Source organism: Macaca mulatta, chromosome 17, assembly GCF_049350105.2.
Source record: "Macaca mulatta isolate MMU2019108-1 chromosome 17, T2T-MMU8v2.0, whole genome shotgun sequence".
In the NCBI taxonomy this organism is placed as follows: domain Eukaryota; kingdom Metazoa; phylum Chordata; class Mammalia; order Primates; family Cercopithecidae; genus Macaca; species Macaca mulatta.
In genome coordinates, this window is record NC_133422.1 from 88568508 (window position 1) to 88585862 (window position 17355).

Below are 17355 nucleotides of genomic sequence, written 5' to 3' on the forward strand. Positions count from 1 at the left end.
TGATGTAGACTGTAGAGAGCCTCTCGTCTGCCTTTTTCCTCTTTCTGTGCTTCCCCTTGTCCCTCTGTGCCATCTTACCTTTCAGTCCATTTATTTGGGGGCTTCATTTGGAGTCTTTCTCAGTTATCCTTAGGGCACCTCTTGGCTCCTTGGGGTTGGTTTCTGCCCCTTAAGAGATCTCTCCAAGTGATCAGGCCACATCACACAGACTTTCTTTTTCCTTTTGCAACAGTGGTGGTTTTTATCTACAAGACTGTTCTCCCACTTGAGACAGTCTGCCCTGAAGCAAACAGATGTTTACATTGAGATCTCCCCTCTAGATGAATAAAATCATCCCAGAGGCTAATGCTGGCTAGGAAAGGTTTTTTGTGCACCTATGAAGCGTAACTGAGCCCTAAGCAACCACCTTTGATGTATATTTTGTGATTGGGGAAGAAGGAAAATTCAAATAGCATTTCTTTCTGCCAAACTGTTTTTTGCAGATAAAAATTTTTGTTGACTGAAGACTATATCCAATGTGTGCTTTGCCCTCTTCCATTAAAATGAGTTCAGTTGAGATTGCTTTTTCTTATATTGTCCTTGAATTTTGTTTTCTCTGATGTTGCTTGCACATGATACTTCATCAGTAAAATGGATCACATAACTGTCTTCTAAATCTCCATCTTGTTTGGTTTGCTGAGAAACAATTTTCATCCAAGCATAAAGTAATTCGTTCAAAGAGTCAGACTTCAAGAGGTGGAAGTCTACAGTCATGCTGAAAATGAAATGAGTACCCTTATTTTTGGAGGACATTAGCTTTGCCTCAGTACCTTGGATCTCCATTATTCATAAGATCTTAGATCAATGTACCTTAAGGTAGCAACATTTATCATAATTGGCTGATACATTAGCGTCTTTCAATACCAAATATTAACTTTGACTATGAAATCAGTAAACCATATAATGATTTTGAACAAGAAATAATAATAACTTGACTTTGAGGATCAGTGAAGCTAATATCAAACTTTTGAGACAATGACATACTCTAAGACAACAATGTAAGCTTGGAATCTATGGAAATGTTTCTTGAGCCACATTTATTGAAATGTGATAACTTGGTTTCTATACTGAATCATAAATACTAATTTAAACGTAAGAAAAACCACAAGACACAGTGACGACTCACTTTGAAAGTGGGCATGACTCAATATTTGGAGTTCTCATATCAGGAGAAGAAAAAGAAGACAAAAAAATCTAGGGAGGTATTACCCTCAATGAAAGAGAAAATGCCATTTTTATCCCTAACACAAATATTTATTTCTCAAGACTTTGGAGAGCAATGAGTATCAGAGAAATTTTTTTCTTCTCTTTCTCTTTTTTTAAAGCTCTTTGCAAATCCAGACCACACTATTGATTACTGACTATTCATTGCTGAAGGCAGTACTCTGTATTCAATAAATTAAGCTTTAATTCCCAAGTCCAACAAAATAATTGACCTCAAAAAGAAGATAAATGAATAGGCTGTCCAGAGCTCATGATTAGAATCCACTTTCCAGTCTCATTATATTAGTATTTCTCAATTCAGTGATTTTTCCATTCTTTTTTATCTTCTTTCACAATCTGTTATGCCTTCCACCCTGTTCCTGTATCAGCAATGTCAAGCTACTTTCATTCTTAGTTTCCAGATCGGAAGGTTTAACTTATGATATTCTCATACTTTTATATTAGTAATTTAATATAGTTTCCATTTTAGGACAAACTAGATAACTAGTATTTTTGAAAAAAGTATGAAATGCTCTTGATTTCCTAAAATCATAAGTAACATCAGCATACAGCATATATAAATATTTTTATAAATTTATGCTTCCCAATTTTGCAAATTTTGCCCTATCTACTTCAACAGTCATTTTCTTTACCAAATCCTTAAAGATTCAGAGAGATTTGATAATATTTACCTTGATTTTACAGTTAGTAAAAATAAAAATAAAAACCATTTGGTGACCTGAACAAAATTACACAGTGTTTATAATCTTACAGTTTTTGCTGCCACTGTAGTAACAGAAGTTGTATGTTTTTTAAATATATATATATGTATATATATTTCATAGAAAGGAGGTAAACAAATGAAAAGTACTTTCATTCATGCTTTGGTTTGATTTAAAAACAAATATAAAGTACTTATTATTATTATTAGACACCCTTTAATTATCAAGACATTGGTTTGATTGTATATTAATCAGAATTGAAGTGACTAAACCAAGCACTTCTTCAGCCAACTTTTAAGAATACACAAGTAGCATCCATGGAATTAATGGAGAGGTGTTCATCACTATTTCCTGTCTTTATCTTAGGAGAGACTACCCAGAACCCCAGAAAGGAGCAGAGTCCTTTTTAAAAATTCCTGGAGCTTTTGAAGTATGCAGGACTTGATTTGTCCCTGCATTTCTGAGAAGGGGCGTAGTTTCAGGGAATAAAAGGGGACTATGAAGAGATAAAGCAGAATCATTTTGCTCTTAGGAACTTAGATTGATAATCTCAGAAGCATTATCTTTCCTTAGCTCTTTCCCTACCCCAATTTACAATCTCTAAATGAGATAAAACCCAAGCTTATTTGTGCAAAAGGATAGGTGCCCTACACACACGAAGTGTGTCTTGAGGGAGCCTAGCATGAGGGCCAGTGAAGCTAATGATACCCAATGGCTTTAATTTATGTCTTATTTTTTGCATCCTATAAATGATCCCAGTAACATTCAAGCACTCTTGCAAAGTGGAAGATTTGAATTATTGGTGTGCATTTTTTTTATTTAGAACCTCACAACCAGAAAGTCCAACTGTCAATATTTTATTCAAGTTCTATAACATGATGGTTTATATTTGTAATGATGATCCAGGATACTTTATGGCTTTCTGACTCATTGTGGCCACCTAAATTATGCTCATTATAGCTTTATTATGAAGTGAATTTAATTGCATTATGAATATCTGAACATTGCTAATTGATTGCTATATATAGAAACTAGAAAGAGTCTAAAATATGACATTAATTTGAACATCTCATTTATGGAGTATTTCAAATAAAAGCAATTTAATGGAATTTAGTGTTAGGACAAATTTATAAATAAACTGAAGCAAATGTGTTTATCATTATGTAAACAACAATACTCTGCACATTATATTTACAGCATATTTTGATTTGAGTTTGTATCAAACCATAGGATTATTTAAAATTTAACAAGAAATGGTAAAAGAATGGAGCTATTTTGGAAGAGGATTACATGGTAGACTCCTAATGTTAATGGAAATCATGGGTTATTCTGTTTTGAGTCATACAGGATCGTAGATGGAGGTCAAATACCATTGAGAATATGATTTTTATCTGTCCGTTAACACCTTAATCACAGAATATGTTTTTCCATGAAAATGTCAATTAAAAGCAGTTGTATTTAAGGTAAGTAGGTGCCTTGGGCTTTCTAGATTTCATTAATTTATGACTTCTTTCTATCTGCAGAATTTTTCCGAGAGCTCCTGGAGAATGCAGAAAAGTCACTAAATGATATGTTTGTACGGACCTATGGCATGCTGTACATGCAGAATTCGGAAGTCTTTCAGGACCTCTTCGCAGAGCTGAAAAGGTACTACACTGGCGGTAATGTGAATCTGGAAGAAATGCTCAATGACTTTTGGGCTCGGCTCCTGGAACGAATGTTTCAGCTGATAAACCCTCAGTATCACTTCAGTGAAGACTACCTGGAATGCGTGAGCAAATACACTGACCAGCTCAAGCCATTTGGAGACGTGCCCCGGAAACTGAAGATTCAGGTCACCCGCGCCTTCATTGCTGCCAGGACCTTTGTCCAGGGGCTGACTGTGGGCAGAGAAGTTGCAAACCGAGTTTCCAAGGTAATTGAAAATGTGCTGTCTTTCTAGTTGGTCTTCCTTATTTACTCTGTTTTTTAAAACCAATGTTTACAAAAAAAAATCAAGGTAAAAATTCTTAATTGGTGGTCCTTGCTCTTAGAGAAATCAGCTAAATATCAAAGCATAATTCTGGCTTTCTTTTCCTTGCTTTGTGTGAGAAAAGACAGGATTTTAAACCTTTCTATGTAGTTGGAAAATTAATGTTAATACTTGTCAACAGTAAAGCAGAGAAGATTTTAGTATCAATGGTGCAAAAGCAGGCGCGTTGCAACTATGATCATTTGGTATTTCTGATGAGGGTTTTAAGGATGATAAATACTCATGAAATAATCCATTTAGAGGTTATAATCCTCTAGGGAGTCAAGATGACAGTCTTCATGGACCTGCGAGTAGAGACAAGTTATTGTTCAGGACATCAGCACCTGGCACTTCTTCTTTATCATCACGTGTCAATGTGGCCTAATTCCTTCATGGTAAAAGAAGAGCCCTTTGCTGACACCTGTATTTCTGGATCAGGAAGCACTAGTGAATACCAAGTATAGATTCTTGCAGAGAATTTCTTTTGTTACCTCTTATCTTTGTAATTTCATACCATGCATTGCCTTGGGCTTATGAATATGATCAATCATGAATCTACTTTTGGGCCTTTCTTGAGGATAACATCTCTATACCTTGGAAGTAAGGGATAATTCTACATTCCACTACTTAAACATTGAATATTTCCTGGGTAGAGGATGTCTGCTTTTGTTTCAGTTCTTTCTTGACGTTTAAGGCACTTGTGAGGTCAGTCCTACAAATAAAATGAAAGATAATTACTTAAAGAAGTAAAGTTAAAAATAATACGTAACAGGAATCTGGTATTATTATATCACTCAAAGAAGGTATATTTGTACAAGGATTATTCCCAAACACTACTTTTCTATTGCAGGGCTGTGCAAAAGAGCCACAGTATTTTTCTTAACTATTGGCACTGTCCCGCAATGCTTCTTTTTTTTTTTTTTGACACTTTGATCTCCTCAATATTTACATCCAAGCATAAAGATTGTGTGTACCCTTAAAAATGTTTCTCTATTGAACTGTCAGTAAAATCCATAATAACCCATTTTCAATTGTTAATTTCCTAAACGTTTATTTGAGCATACAGACAGGTTATTTGCAGGAAGGCACTGAAGGAAATAATTTACAAGGGCTTATTTAACAATATAAAGGGCATATGATTCTAATGTTTAAAATAATATCTTTACATTGAATCTCAACAATGGTTTAGATACTAAAGAAACTAGAGCCCCAAAAAGGAATTTATAAGGAATTAGCAAGGTAGAATAGCAAGAGGAAATATATCACCTGAGGACTGTCAGTAAAATAAGAATAAGTATAGAAAATGAATATGCATTCCATATTTCCTTGAGTAGATGCAGTTTGTTGTAAAATAAGTGTAAATTAATTTAATAAGTAAAACTCAATAATAGGCTTAGTTACAGAGGCTGCAAGCTGAAGCTTTTGATTTTTTTTGAAGGATGAAACATGTAGCCAGGCTTTGAGAAATATGAATTTAAGAAATTCAAAGTATGGATGCATATATTCCTGATTATGTGTATTTATTCTAATTGAGTGTTAATAATGTTTAGATGTGTGTATTATGATCTGGCAAGTTTCTAGTGAGATAACAGAATATTTTCTAGCAAAGTGTCTACAAAGCCATGAGGGAGGCTGCTGCTGGCTCTCCCTCCTATTTTTCACAGTGGCATTCACAACTGCCCAGAGATGGTATATCCCCTTGGTCACTCTCTGACTATCTCAATTGAAGTCTTTGTTGACCAAAGTCTAACATGCTCTTCCTTCTGGGGAAGGATGACCTCATGAGCCAACCATCAGTAGAGTATGACCTTTTTCTGTAGAACTGGTGAGAAATGCATCCTCTAACACTGTATTCTCTCTCCCACTGATCCCTTCAGGACCAACAATCCCTAGTCAGTTAAAATTATAAGCCCCATCCTGACATTTGGGCACTGCCTTTTGGAGATGGATAGACAGATAGAAGGATGGATGGATGGATGGATGGATGGATGGATAGATAGATAGATAGATAGATAGATAGATAGATAGATAGATAGATATGGTGTATGTATATATAGTCTTGGTTTGAAAGAAGTTGAGAAATGTTTTTGCAAATAATTTATGTCTCAGGAATTTAAGTATTTTACCAATGAACTTCCTTACCGAATGATTACAAGATGGTCTAGAGCTGACTAAACTAGCAATTTGTGATCTACTGATACTATGATGATTTTCAGCACCCAAAGTATTTTTGTAATAAGAATAAAGAATCACAAAGACTAAATATATTAAAAAGAGAAGCAAGAATTGTGTTTGAGGTTTAAGCCCTTCATAAACCTGAAGCCTCTTTATGGTCTATTAATTGAGTGATTTAGAGTTGGAGAAATGATGACAGAAGAGCAAAATTCTCAAATGGAGATCAACAAACTAGCTTGTCTCCTGCATCCTGATTTGGGTGATTTTTTTTTTCCCTTCAGTTTCTCTCTACACTTATGATGACTTCTTAATCTTGAAAGACATCGTGAATATCTTCTAATTAATTGCTTTGACTGGAAAATTTACCTCTTTGGCAGAACACAGCAGTTTGACACAAATGTTTTGACATGATGTTCAGAACATTATTGGGAAATTTCTTACCAGAAAAATGGAGGTCTAAATTGTAAGCATCAACAGAATTATTTTTAAAACTTCTGCTTGCCATCTTATGAATACAAACACTGTCTTTTTCTAGCCTTCAGATGGGGCCACTTTATTTTAAGTAACTATTACTCAAGGTCTGACTCTCAGAAGCACTATGTGATTCTGTAGTGAATGTATGTGGTCAGTCAGCCAGGATTCATTTTCTGTATAAGTGACCATTTTGAGCATGTCAAGTGTTAATGAGAGGTGGAATATCAGGAAGCTCCATGCTTTGCTGGTAGAATTATCAATTGATATGCTCACTTTAGATTATAATCTGAAAATACCTGTATTGCTGAAAATGCACATATTCTAAAACTTCACTTTCATCTGGATAAACTATTACACGTGCATACAATTTGATATGTAGAAGAATTTTTGTAGCAGCATCTTTTACAATGACATAGAAAGTAGAAACGTCACAAATGGCCCATCTACCTAAATGGTGATCTCTTCACCTTATGAAATTTTCCAGAGCGGAGAAAGTGCTCATGAAACGAGTCACAGACACCTCATTGTGAGAGATAAACATCAAGTCACCTAAAATACATACATTTGTATAAAGTTCAAAAATGTAAAACTAAGCAATACATTATTTGGGGAAAAAAATATGTAGTAAAACTCCAAAGAAATTTCAAAGAATGATAAAAAGAAAATCAGATGGTGGTTACCTCTAGAGATGCAGTTTGGAGGTAAGATGAAGGAGGGGTACACAGAGATTTTTAAGTTATCAATAACATATTATTTCTTAAGCCAGGTGCTTGAGGGGTGTGTGTGTGTGTGTGTGTGTGTGTGCACGCGCACATGTATGTGCATGCATGCATACATGCATACATGCATGTATTGTATAAAGCTTTTTAATGAAATAAATTAAGATGTAGAAAAACTTTACCATTGTCCATGTCTTTTTCTACCTGTGTATCTACAATAGAGTCCCTGAGCTACCCTCAGTTGTTTGTAGTACTAACTACTGTTTATGGACCTGCTAACAAGTCAGTTTCCATGTTCCATATTGTGCTACAGGATGTCAGAAAGGCATGGAAGGCAGAGCTCTAAAATGAAGAAAAAATAAATTTTGATAATGTAGTCACCTTGACAGAATGGATTTGGACTATTTTTAGCGCTGTCCCTTTGTTAAAATACCACCCTCATTCCCTTATCTTCCACCACTAGTGAGTGGAAACGTGGATACCAGCAGTCACTCGAAGGCTTGTCAAACATCGTGAGGAAGAGAGAGGGCTTCATAAAGAGATATTAACAGATTGTCTGCTTAAACCAGTCTTTATTTGTTAGAAAGGCAAATGTGGAAATGACTATAGCATCTTCACTAGTCCATCATGATGCCATTTACACTAAGAAAGCATGATTTTTATATATTTTTCTTTAATAAAAGTGACTTCTGGCATGGCATGCTTGTAATTCTAGCACTTGAGGAGGCAGAGGCAGGTAGATAGCTTGAGCTCAAGAGTTCAAGACCAAGCCTGGGTAACATGGTGAAATCCCATCTCTACAAAAAAATACAAAAATTAGCCAGGCATGGTGGCATGCACCTGTAGTTCCAGCTATTCGAGAGGCTGCAGTGTGAGAGTGGCTTGAGCCCAGGAGGCAGAGGTTATAGTGAGCTGCGATCGTGCCACTGCACTTCAGCCTGGACAACAGAGCCAGACCCTGTCTCAAAAAAAAAGTGACTTCTGGCCGGGCGCAGTGGCTCACACCTGTAACTTGAGCACTTTGGGAGGCCAAGGCAGGCACATTACCTGAGATCAGGAGTTCAAGACCAGCCTGATCAACATGGAGAAGCCCTGTCTGTACTAAAAACACAAAATTAGCCAGGTGTGGTGGCACATGCCTGTAATCCCAGCTACTTGGGAGGCTGAGGCAGGAGAATTGCAGAGGTTGTGTTGAGCCAGGATCACGCCATTGCACTCCAGCCTGGGCAACAAGAGCGAAACTCTATCTCCAAAAGAAAAAAAAAAAGTGACTTCTATGAGTAAAAGCTGTAAATTATGTCAAGAGCAATCATTTCAACTTTGCAAGTCATCTCATTGATTTATTACAGACAAATCGGGGAGGTAGTAGAGCTGGGATCCATATAACTTGAACTATTGACAAATACTGTCATCTATTTCTCTATCCATCTATCTATGAAAAATCTTTCTTCCTGTGAGTCATGACTTTGAAAAGTCTGGCTTTTAGTCTTTAGTAAGACCAGAGTATTTTCATCAACAGATACCCACCTGTGTCTGCTACATAGACTGATATTTTTGCTCGAAGAGCCTCTTAAGTGGTTCATTCCCAACTAAACAGCTTTGCATTAACAATGTGTGCCTAGAAAGCAAGAGACAAAGTCAACTTTCAATAAATGTGGTTGATGCACTGTAAGAAAAAATGTTACCACCAAATTTAATGCAATAGAGGCTATGAAATGCCTCTGTTTAAAGTATTCTCTGATAGCAATGGAAAACCATTCTGAAGAATCTACCATGGATACAATTTACAAGAGAAATTGTATTCTATTTAACTGTTTGCTTTTGAGAAAGAATTGAGAATACAAAGATCACCTGTTGTCGTTATCACCTGAATTATTGGTTTTGTTCCTTCTGTGGTGGTTTTTGGATTGGAGTTAATTTTTGGGGGGCATTCCAGAAATGAACGCAATCACAAAAAGGCCTTAGGTGAATGAAAGTTTTTGTAGTTCATTTGTGATTTGAATATCACCAACATATAAATGTTTATTGGCAAAGGATAGTAACATTTAGCTAGAGAAAGAAGAATCAGGATCAGATGAAATGTCAGAGACTGTACACATTTAAAGAGCGTTCCGAAAACAAAGACAAATGAAGAGAACCAGCAAAGCATGCCCTCCTGAAAGTAAAGGGAGAGAGAATTCAAGAAATAGACTAATCAATAGCATCAACTGTGGCAGATAGTTAAGTAGAAAGGGCAGAGAAAACAGACCTTAAGATCTGGCCATTAGGATGTTACTGACTTTAGCAAGCGCAGGTTGACTTGAGTGGTTTAATTGGTTAAGAAGTTAACTCATCTTGCCCTACACATTCTAGAACAAGGTATGCAAAGCTTGGTTCATGGACTGGTGCATGTTCATAAATAGGCTGTTACTGTTTTGCAACAAGATATGTACAAAAATTGAAAGTTAAAAAAATTCTTTACTGCAATTTCACATTGCTCTGACACCATCAGTGGGACTTTTCCTGGGATGTTGAATTTGCATGGTGAGTCTCCTATATGTGATCGGCATATGAGTTTGTACTCCATGGGATCAGGCATCAGGTCATGATATATTGGTTTTTAATTCTGTTTGTGCGGTGTATCACATTTATTCTGTTTATGTGGTGTATCACATTTATTGTGAATGTGAACTGTGACTTATCAAAGTGTACACTGTTGTATAAACTTTGCACAGCAGTCACATCGTCATCACTTACACATATACAAGTGAGAAGGGTATGCGAGGTGTGTGATACCATGGGCCCAACTTGAAAGTTTGAAGGATTTCTCTTTTATTGTCCTGTCTTCAGAGATTCAATGTTATGAGGACATTCCCTGGTGCAATATCAGTGCACCATAGAAGTTTATGAGCCAAGATCTTGCATATGTTAAACCATCCCTGCATCCCTGGTATGAAACCCACTTGATCATGGTGGGTTATCTTTTTGATATGTTGTTGAATTCGGTTAGCTAGTATTTTGTTAAGGTCTATGTTCATCAAGGATATTGGTCTGTAGTTTTCTTTTTGGGTTGTGTCCTTTCCTGGTTTTGGTATTAAGGTGATGCTGGCTTCATAGGATGAATTAGGGAGGGTTCCTTCTTTCTCTATCTTGTGGAACAGTGTCAAAAGGATTGGTACCAATTCTTCTTTGATGTCTGGTAGAATTCTGCTATGAATCCATCTGGTCCTGTACACTTTTTTGTGGGTAATTTTTAAATTACCATTTCAATTTCACTGCTTCTTATTGAAGCTGGTTCTTTGAAAAGATAAATACAATTGATAGGCTATTAGCAAGATTAATCAATAAGAGGGAAAATCTAAATAACCACACTAAGAAATGAAACAGGAGATATTACAACTAACACCACTGAAATACAAGAGATCATTCAAGGCTACTATGAACACATTTATGCACATAAACTAGAAAACCTAGAAGAGATGGATAAATTCCTGGAAAAATACAACCCTCTTAGCTTAAATCGGGAAGAATTAGATACCCTGAACAGGTCATGGTATATTGGGAAAAATCAATCAACCAGAGATTGTTCAGATAATTTGAACCCCAAACAGATAATTTGAAATGTACTATTCTAGAATAATGCTAAAAACAGGAAAATAATGAACATATTTTGATTGATTTTGTTGATATGTTTGGGTTTTACCTTTCCTGTGTTCAGCTCCTCTTTACCTATTTTTGTACCTTCCTACCCTAGCAGTTTTTCCCTAGTGTATATTCTGAGTATATACAACCATGATGAGCTTTCAGAAAACCCATCATGATTGGCATGTCTACTGTTTGCTATCCCCCTCAAATAAAAGAACTTCCCCGGAGCCGTGGAAAATGTATACTACAAGCAGACGAGACGTCTTTGTTACTAATAGGGAACATTCACGAGTGAAATATGCCAATTAAGGTACAGCACAAATAAAAAAGACCCAAGGATAAAACTCCAGTGCTATAACTCAGAGAATGCTGCTTGTAAAACAGCTTTACGAAGGAAAACGAACCTGATGTTTATCCCTGTCTCAATGCTGCCCATTTTTGGACATTTATCACTGAATGCAGTTATGCTCTTCCTGCGAGAAGGTTCTGTGAAACAAGGTTTGCACAGCAGGCACGCCGTAATCACTTACACATGTACAAGTGAAGAGGGTAGGCAAGGTGTGTGATACCATGGGCCCAACTTGAAAGTTTGGAGGATTTCTCTTTTATTGTCCCATCTTCAGAGATTCAATGTTACAAGGACATTCCCTGGTGCAATATCAGTGCGCTATAGAGGTTTATGAGCCAAGATACACATCAAAAATAATTTTAATAAAGCTTGACAGATATATTGCCTTAATAGTGCTGACATAGTGAAGTGGGACTTATGTAGGGAGTATGACATCCTAACATTTTTAAAAATGAGATATTAGTTCATACAGATATGTGTAAGAAAGAGGGGCGGTACATTATTACATTTTATAGATTTCCTCCATTGTTATCTTTCTCATTGCAAGCAAGGGTTTTTCCTTTGCATCTATTTGCATTATACCTCTTCGTCTTGATGAGTGATATTCAGCAAAAACACACTGGATCAATCCCAGATACTTAGAATATAGTAATCATACCAAACAATGTTGAAACTCTACATTTTTTGGGTCTAAATCAAATAACCAAGAGTGAAAATGGACAGTTCAGAGTGTCAGTAATAGGATAATGGTGACTGTAACATTCAGATGTAAGTAAAACTATAGCCGAAATCTATAGATCCTGCAAGTTAACATCAAATGACACTTAAGTGGCTTGCATATACAGAATTTTTAAATTCTGTTTTGCCCTTGCAGGAACATGCTGCATGTCAAAAATGCCACTGTCATATTTAATACTGAACAGAGAACAGTGGATTTTATATGGAAATTTTAACCTTTTCAGATCGTAGTATCTGAAGAAGTGAGGAAAATCTACTTTTCTATGTTAATTTTGTATAGAATTTTGGCAATCAAAAAGTACATTCATTGAATATTTTAAACTTTCATAAATACATTAATTATGGAAACATTATGCATACTATTTTTATAGTAGGTACCGATATGAGTCTTTTCATACAGAAATATATTCATTTATAAATAATGGGTGTTAAAATTTTCATTTGCTCTTGGCTTTCTAAAAACACATTCTCTTACTAAAAATGTATCCAGACATAAGGAAATATTTATTTCATTGTTTTTGAATGAAAATGGACAACATTTAGTAAGAAGTACACAATTTTATAGTGTTTTAAAAATTAGCACTTTGCAGAAGTCTTTGTTCTTTCCATCTTAGAATTTTGTTGCACAAATCAAAGGCTCGGCCAAGGAGAATTCAACTGTACTTGCAATAAAGCGTTTTATTGGAAAGACGAACCTTGCAATATTCTACTACATTGGTAGAGAGAAGATAACTATATAAAATATTTATGCCCCATTTTCCATAAAATATCAAAAATATCTATTTGGAATGGAGAAAAAAGTACCCTGACATTTTTGGCTAGGATGGAAGATAGAATCCAGATTGAAAGTCCTTTTTATTTGTACAGGTTTTTTCTTCAGTGTTAATGTGATAGTACTTTCCCAACTATGGTCTGTTATACTAAATGTTTAACAAATTGTAAAACCTTTCACTCCCAGCTGTTCAAGACTTCCCTGTTGATTGCTTGTGTTTGTCACTTGGGTTGTGATTTTGCAGTAGAGAACTGGAGAAATGAAATAATATTATGACTCACCCTAGCCAAATGGACATTTATTTCCTTCAAATTACTGAGAAAATTTAAATTGTTGTTCCAGCTTAAATCACCATGATATTTGTTTTTTGTTGGTGGTAAGAACAATAATTTTATGTATCTTCATATTTTTTTTTCTGATCCTAAAATCAATATGTGTGTTCATCTGAATTTTTTTGAAGAAGCAGAAAAGTACAAAGAAGAAAATAAAATAATTCTAAATTTGCCATACTAAGAGATAATTAAATGTCAAAAGTTTGTATTTCCAGTGTATCTGTAATACCATTTTATATTGCCAAATTATGTGAGATGTTTGATATTAAATTCTACTTTCATCATTTTAACATCACACGCATTTCCCCACCTCGTTGACACTTTTCTTTTTTTTTTTTTAGTACTCCTATATCTTAAAAATTTTCTTTTACAACCTAAGAGATTTGTTTGCTGCCAATATATCTGGATATCTCTTACAAAAAAAAAAAATTCCCTAAACAGCCTTACCTAGAAAAGAAAACAGTTGGCTTGCATCCTTTGTTTGCATGTGTGGGTGTACATATGTGTGCATGTTTAGCCTGACTCGCTTTTCACTCTGAATTCCGAGGTAAATGGGAGCTCCATGGCCCTCTTATCATATTTAACTGCTGGAATTTACTGATCAATTTATACCTACTCCATATAGTTCCATAACTTAGAAAGTTTTCATTCAAAAGGGAAAAAAAAGGGTAGGTATATAAAGGGGAGGTAAGGAATGAGGCTGACAAAAAAATGTTTGGTAGAAATCCATGAACAGTACTTTACATTGGGCCCCAAATCTGAATCTATGTCAGATTAAAAACTGGTGGACCTTGGTGCAAACTGGCCCAGTTATATAAAAAACATAATTTATTTGGCATGAACTCTTTAAGATTTCAAGCAATGTTTTTAAGTTGGGCGGATCAACGTAAAATATGGATTTCTACAGTTTCTTGGAAGATAAAACAACCCTGAGTCGGCTACTGCATAGCAAAGATCAGCTGGAGTTAGTGTTTAGACTGAGCTTTTTTTGCCTTAGCATCCATGTTCAGTTTAACGCATGTGTGAACACTGCTGGAGTTGGCCTGATCCTGAATTCAGTGTTAGTGGCCATTTAGCCAAGTGCTCAGCTCTTTTGTTCATAAAAAATACATATTTTTATGTACCTATTTTTTAACCAAAAGTGAAAAAGTGTAATCCAAATAAGCCATGTGTCAAGAAAAATAGTGCTTAAAAAAAATGCTATTTTTTTTTGTTTTGGAAGTACACAATATGTTAAATATTTAATATACAAATAGCATCTATGGTTAAAGAACACACTCAGTGAACTTCACTCACAGTTATTGTTCATCTCTCTAGCCTGTGAACTTGCAAAGTCTCCTTTAAGCTTTATATTGGCCATCATTTGGTGTAAATACTCTTTCTTTTTCTTTTTCTTAGACAGAGTCTCGCTCTATTGCCAGGCTGGAGTGCAATGCCATGATCTCAGCTCACTGCAACTTCCACCTCCTGTGTTCAAGAGATTCTTCTGCCTCAGCCTCCTGAGTAGCTGGGACTACAGGCATGCACCACCATACCCAGCTAATTTTTGTGCTTTTAGTAGAGATGGGGTTTCACCATGTTGGCCAGGATGGTCTCGATCTCTTGACCTCATGATCCGCCCACCTCAGCCTCCCAAAGTGTTGGAATTACAGGCATGAGCCATCACGCCTGGCCGGTAAACACTATTTCTTAATTAAATGAAAGTAAACCAAAAGCTAAGAAAACTACTATTTCTGATGTTGGGACCAGGGAAGAATCCTCCCTTCAATTAATGCCCTCAAAAACATCCTCATAATATATACAACTAGACACTGAAGCCAAAATGTACGAAAATTTATAGCAAGCACAGGCTTAGAATTGTTCCTATTTTATGTCATTGTAACATCATCACCACTATGAAAATTCTCTTTCTATTCAATGTAATGCAAGCTAACAAATGATTACTTGCTAGCCACTATGCTAAGTTCTTTTTGCACCTTGCCATTTAGCCCTTACATTAAACCTAGGAGATAAGTATGGTTATCATTCCGCTTATTAGATAAGAAACCTAAAGCAGAATGACACAGATCCTGTGCTGTAATATTCCACACTGCTTCACACACAGTTGAATTTTTTGTCTTTAAACACAGCAACCTAACATAAAACTCCTTGGTCTACGGCAGTGCTATTTGACAGGAATATGATTTGAGCCATGTATATAATTTAAAATTTTCAGGCTGGGCACGGTGGCTTACACCTGTAATCCCAGCACTTTGGGAGGCCGAGGCAGGTGGATCACCGGAGGTCAGGAGTTTGAGACCAGCCTGGCCAACGTGGTGAAACCTGTCTCTACTTAAAGTACAAAAAAATTAGCTAGGCATGGTGGTGGGCACCTGTAATCCCAGCTACTCAGGAGGCTGAGGCAGAAGAATCACTTGAACTGGGGAGACGGAGGTTGCAGTGAGCTGAGATTGCGCCGTTACACTCCAGCCTAAAATTTTGGTGTGTGTTTTGCACTTAGAGCACATTTGGAGTTGGACTAGCCACATTTCACATGCTGAAAAACAGCTTGTGGCTATAGCTAAGGAATTAGTGTGGAGATAATGTTTTAATACATTATTCTCCTATTTAAGATAAGAAAGTTTAAAATATCTCCCTAGGAAGCCAAACTCTTGTGAATGATTATTCATACACTTTCTGATTATTTCATGATTATTCATACATAAGGAAAATAGAGAAATATTCTGTCTTTTCATAATGCATCTTTTGTCTGTGATTGGAACTGTAACATAAATAACATAGGCACTTTATTGAGGGATTTGTTCTTGCCATTGCCTCGAAGGCCCTACAAGGAGTGTTTCTGCTGTCCCTTAAGTGTAATGGCTGTGAGGAAGGTTGCAAGTCATCATGGATGAACTACTCTGTGATTTTCAATCTGCTCTGGGGAAGTGGAGGAGACGCATTAATACAGGAGTTGGCAAGTGTCTGTGGACATTAGTATCAGCAGTAAACAAAATAAATAAATGCCCAATTATGACCATGGATAGGGGCTCTCTGAGATGTTTAACTCTTTAAAAATAGTCGTAATACTCATAAAACTGGCCCGTCACTGGGTTAAATGACTCAAAACCACATGACTCATTTGCATTCAGATAGATTTGAGGGTATTTCACAATCTTTGGGTAAAGAAGATTCTTTTCAGGTAACAGCCCTGAAGCATTGGTTCTGTTTGATTTGTCATTAAACATTTTAGAATATAACTTTAAAAAAATATGAAATTATAATTTTAGTGAATTATTACTTGGGTGCATACGGTGATACACTAAGTAAGTTAACCAAATTGACATTCATTGTCCCAAAATGCCTGTCTCCACCAGGAACGAGCTTCTCATGAGATGGGTCATATTTAATAATTCCTATTAATTTTTAAGTGTGCATTATGGAACTGACACTTTCATCACCATGCTGCAAATTGTGATTTGTAATTGGGTTTCCTTTTGTAATATACAGAGTCAGATCAACCTGGCACAAGTATATGGCTCTGTGGCAGCAACCATGTTCTGAATACACACAACTTTCTCCTGGGCTCAAAGTATCATGGTGCTAAAGAGCAGAGTTTGGGCTTATTTTGTAATTCTATTCGTTAAATTAATTTAGAATATGCAAATGGATTTATTGTGAGATTTACAGTCCTTTCCCTCAAGAGAGCCCAGAATATTAGTTTAGCAGTTTTTTGGACATAACATTAACTCAATTTCAGGGGCCAGTCAATATAATGTCAGCATCCCATAATCTTAGCTGCACAGTGTCATTTTCTCTCTATTTTTCACTTCTGAGTCCAAAATATTTTTGAGAGATTACAAGTATGTCAGAGCATTTCCAACAGAGAGAAAATTTGTAGATAACTTCTATCTGCAGCCTCAAATTCTTTTTCTTTATTCCAGCATCTACGGTTTGCCCTTTCTCTTGGGTACTCAGAAACCCTACCAACTACTGAAAATTGAGTTTAGAAATTTCAAGCAACACAATCACTTTGTAACTTTCCTTTTGTGTTGCTTTCTTTCTGTGTTGCTTCCTATCTATATTTCTCCCTTTCCCATACCTTGGTTTCTGCTGAAATCTACATCTTGATCACTCCAAGAATAGGCTGTTGCCACCTTAAGATAACCCTCCCAGTCATTAAGCTCTGTACCTTCTTTTGGGCATCCTAAGAATATC

At 36.0% G+C, this 17355-nt stretch overlaps 1 protein-coding gene across 2 annotated transcripts in view; it reads left to right on the forward strand.

The window, feature by feature from the left end:
- The window catches only part of GPC6 (glypican 6), a 1173136-nt gene that overhangs the window by 593186 nt on the left and 562595 nt on the right, over positions 1-17355 (forward strand). For both annotated transcript variants that reach the window (XM_015121307.3, XM_077973856.1), the window contains one exon: positions 3488-3879. In XM_015121307.3, the coding sequence (XP_014976793.3) occupies positions 3488-3879 (392 nt within the window). The remainder of the gene's footprint in view (positions 1-3487; positions 3880-17355) is intronic.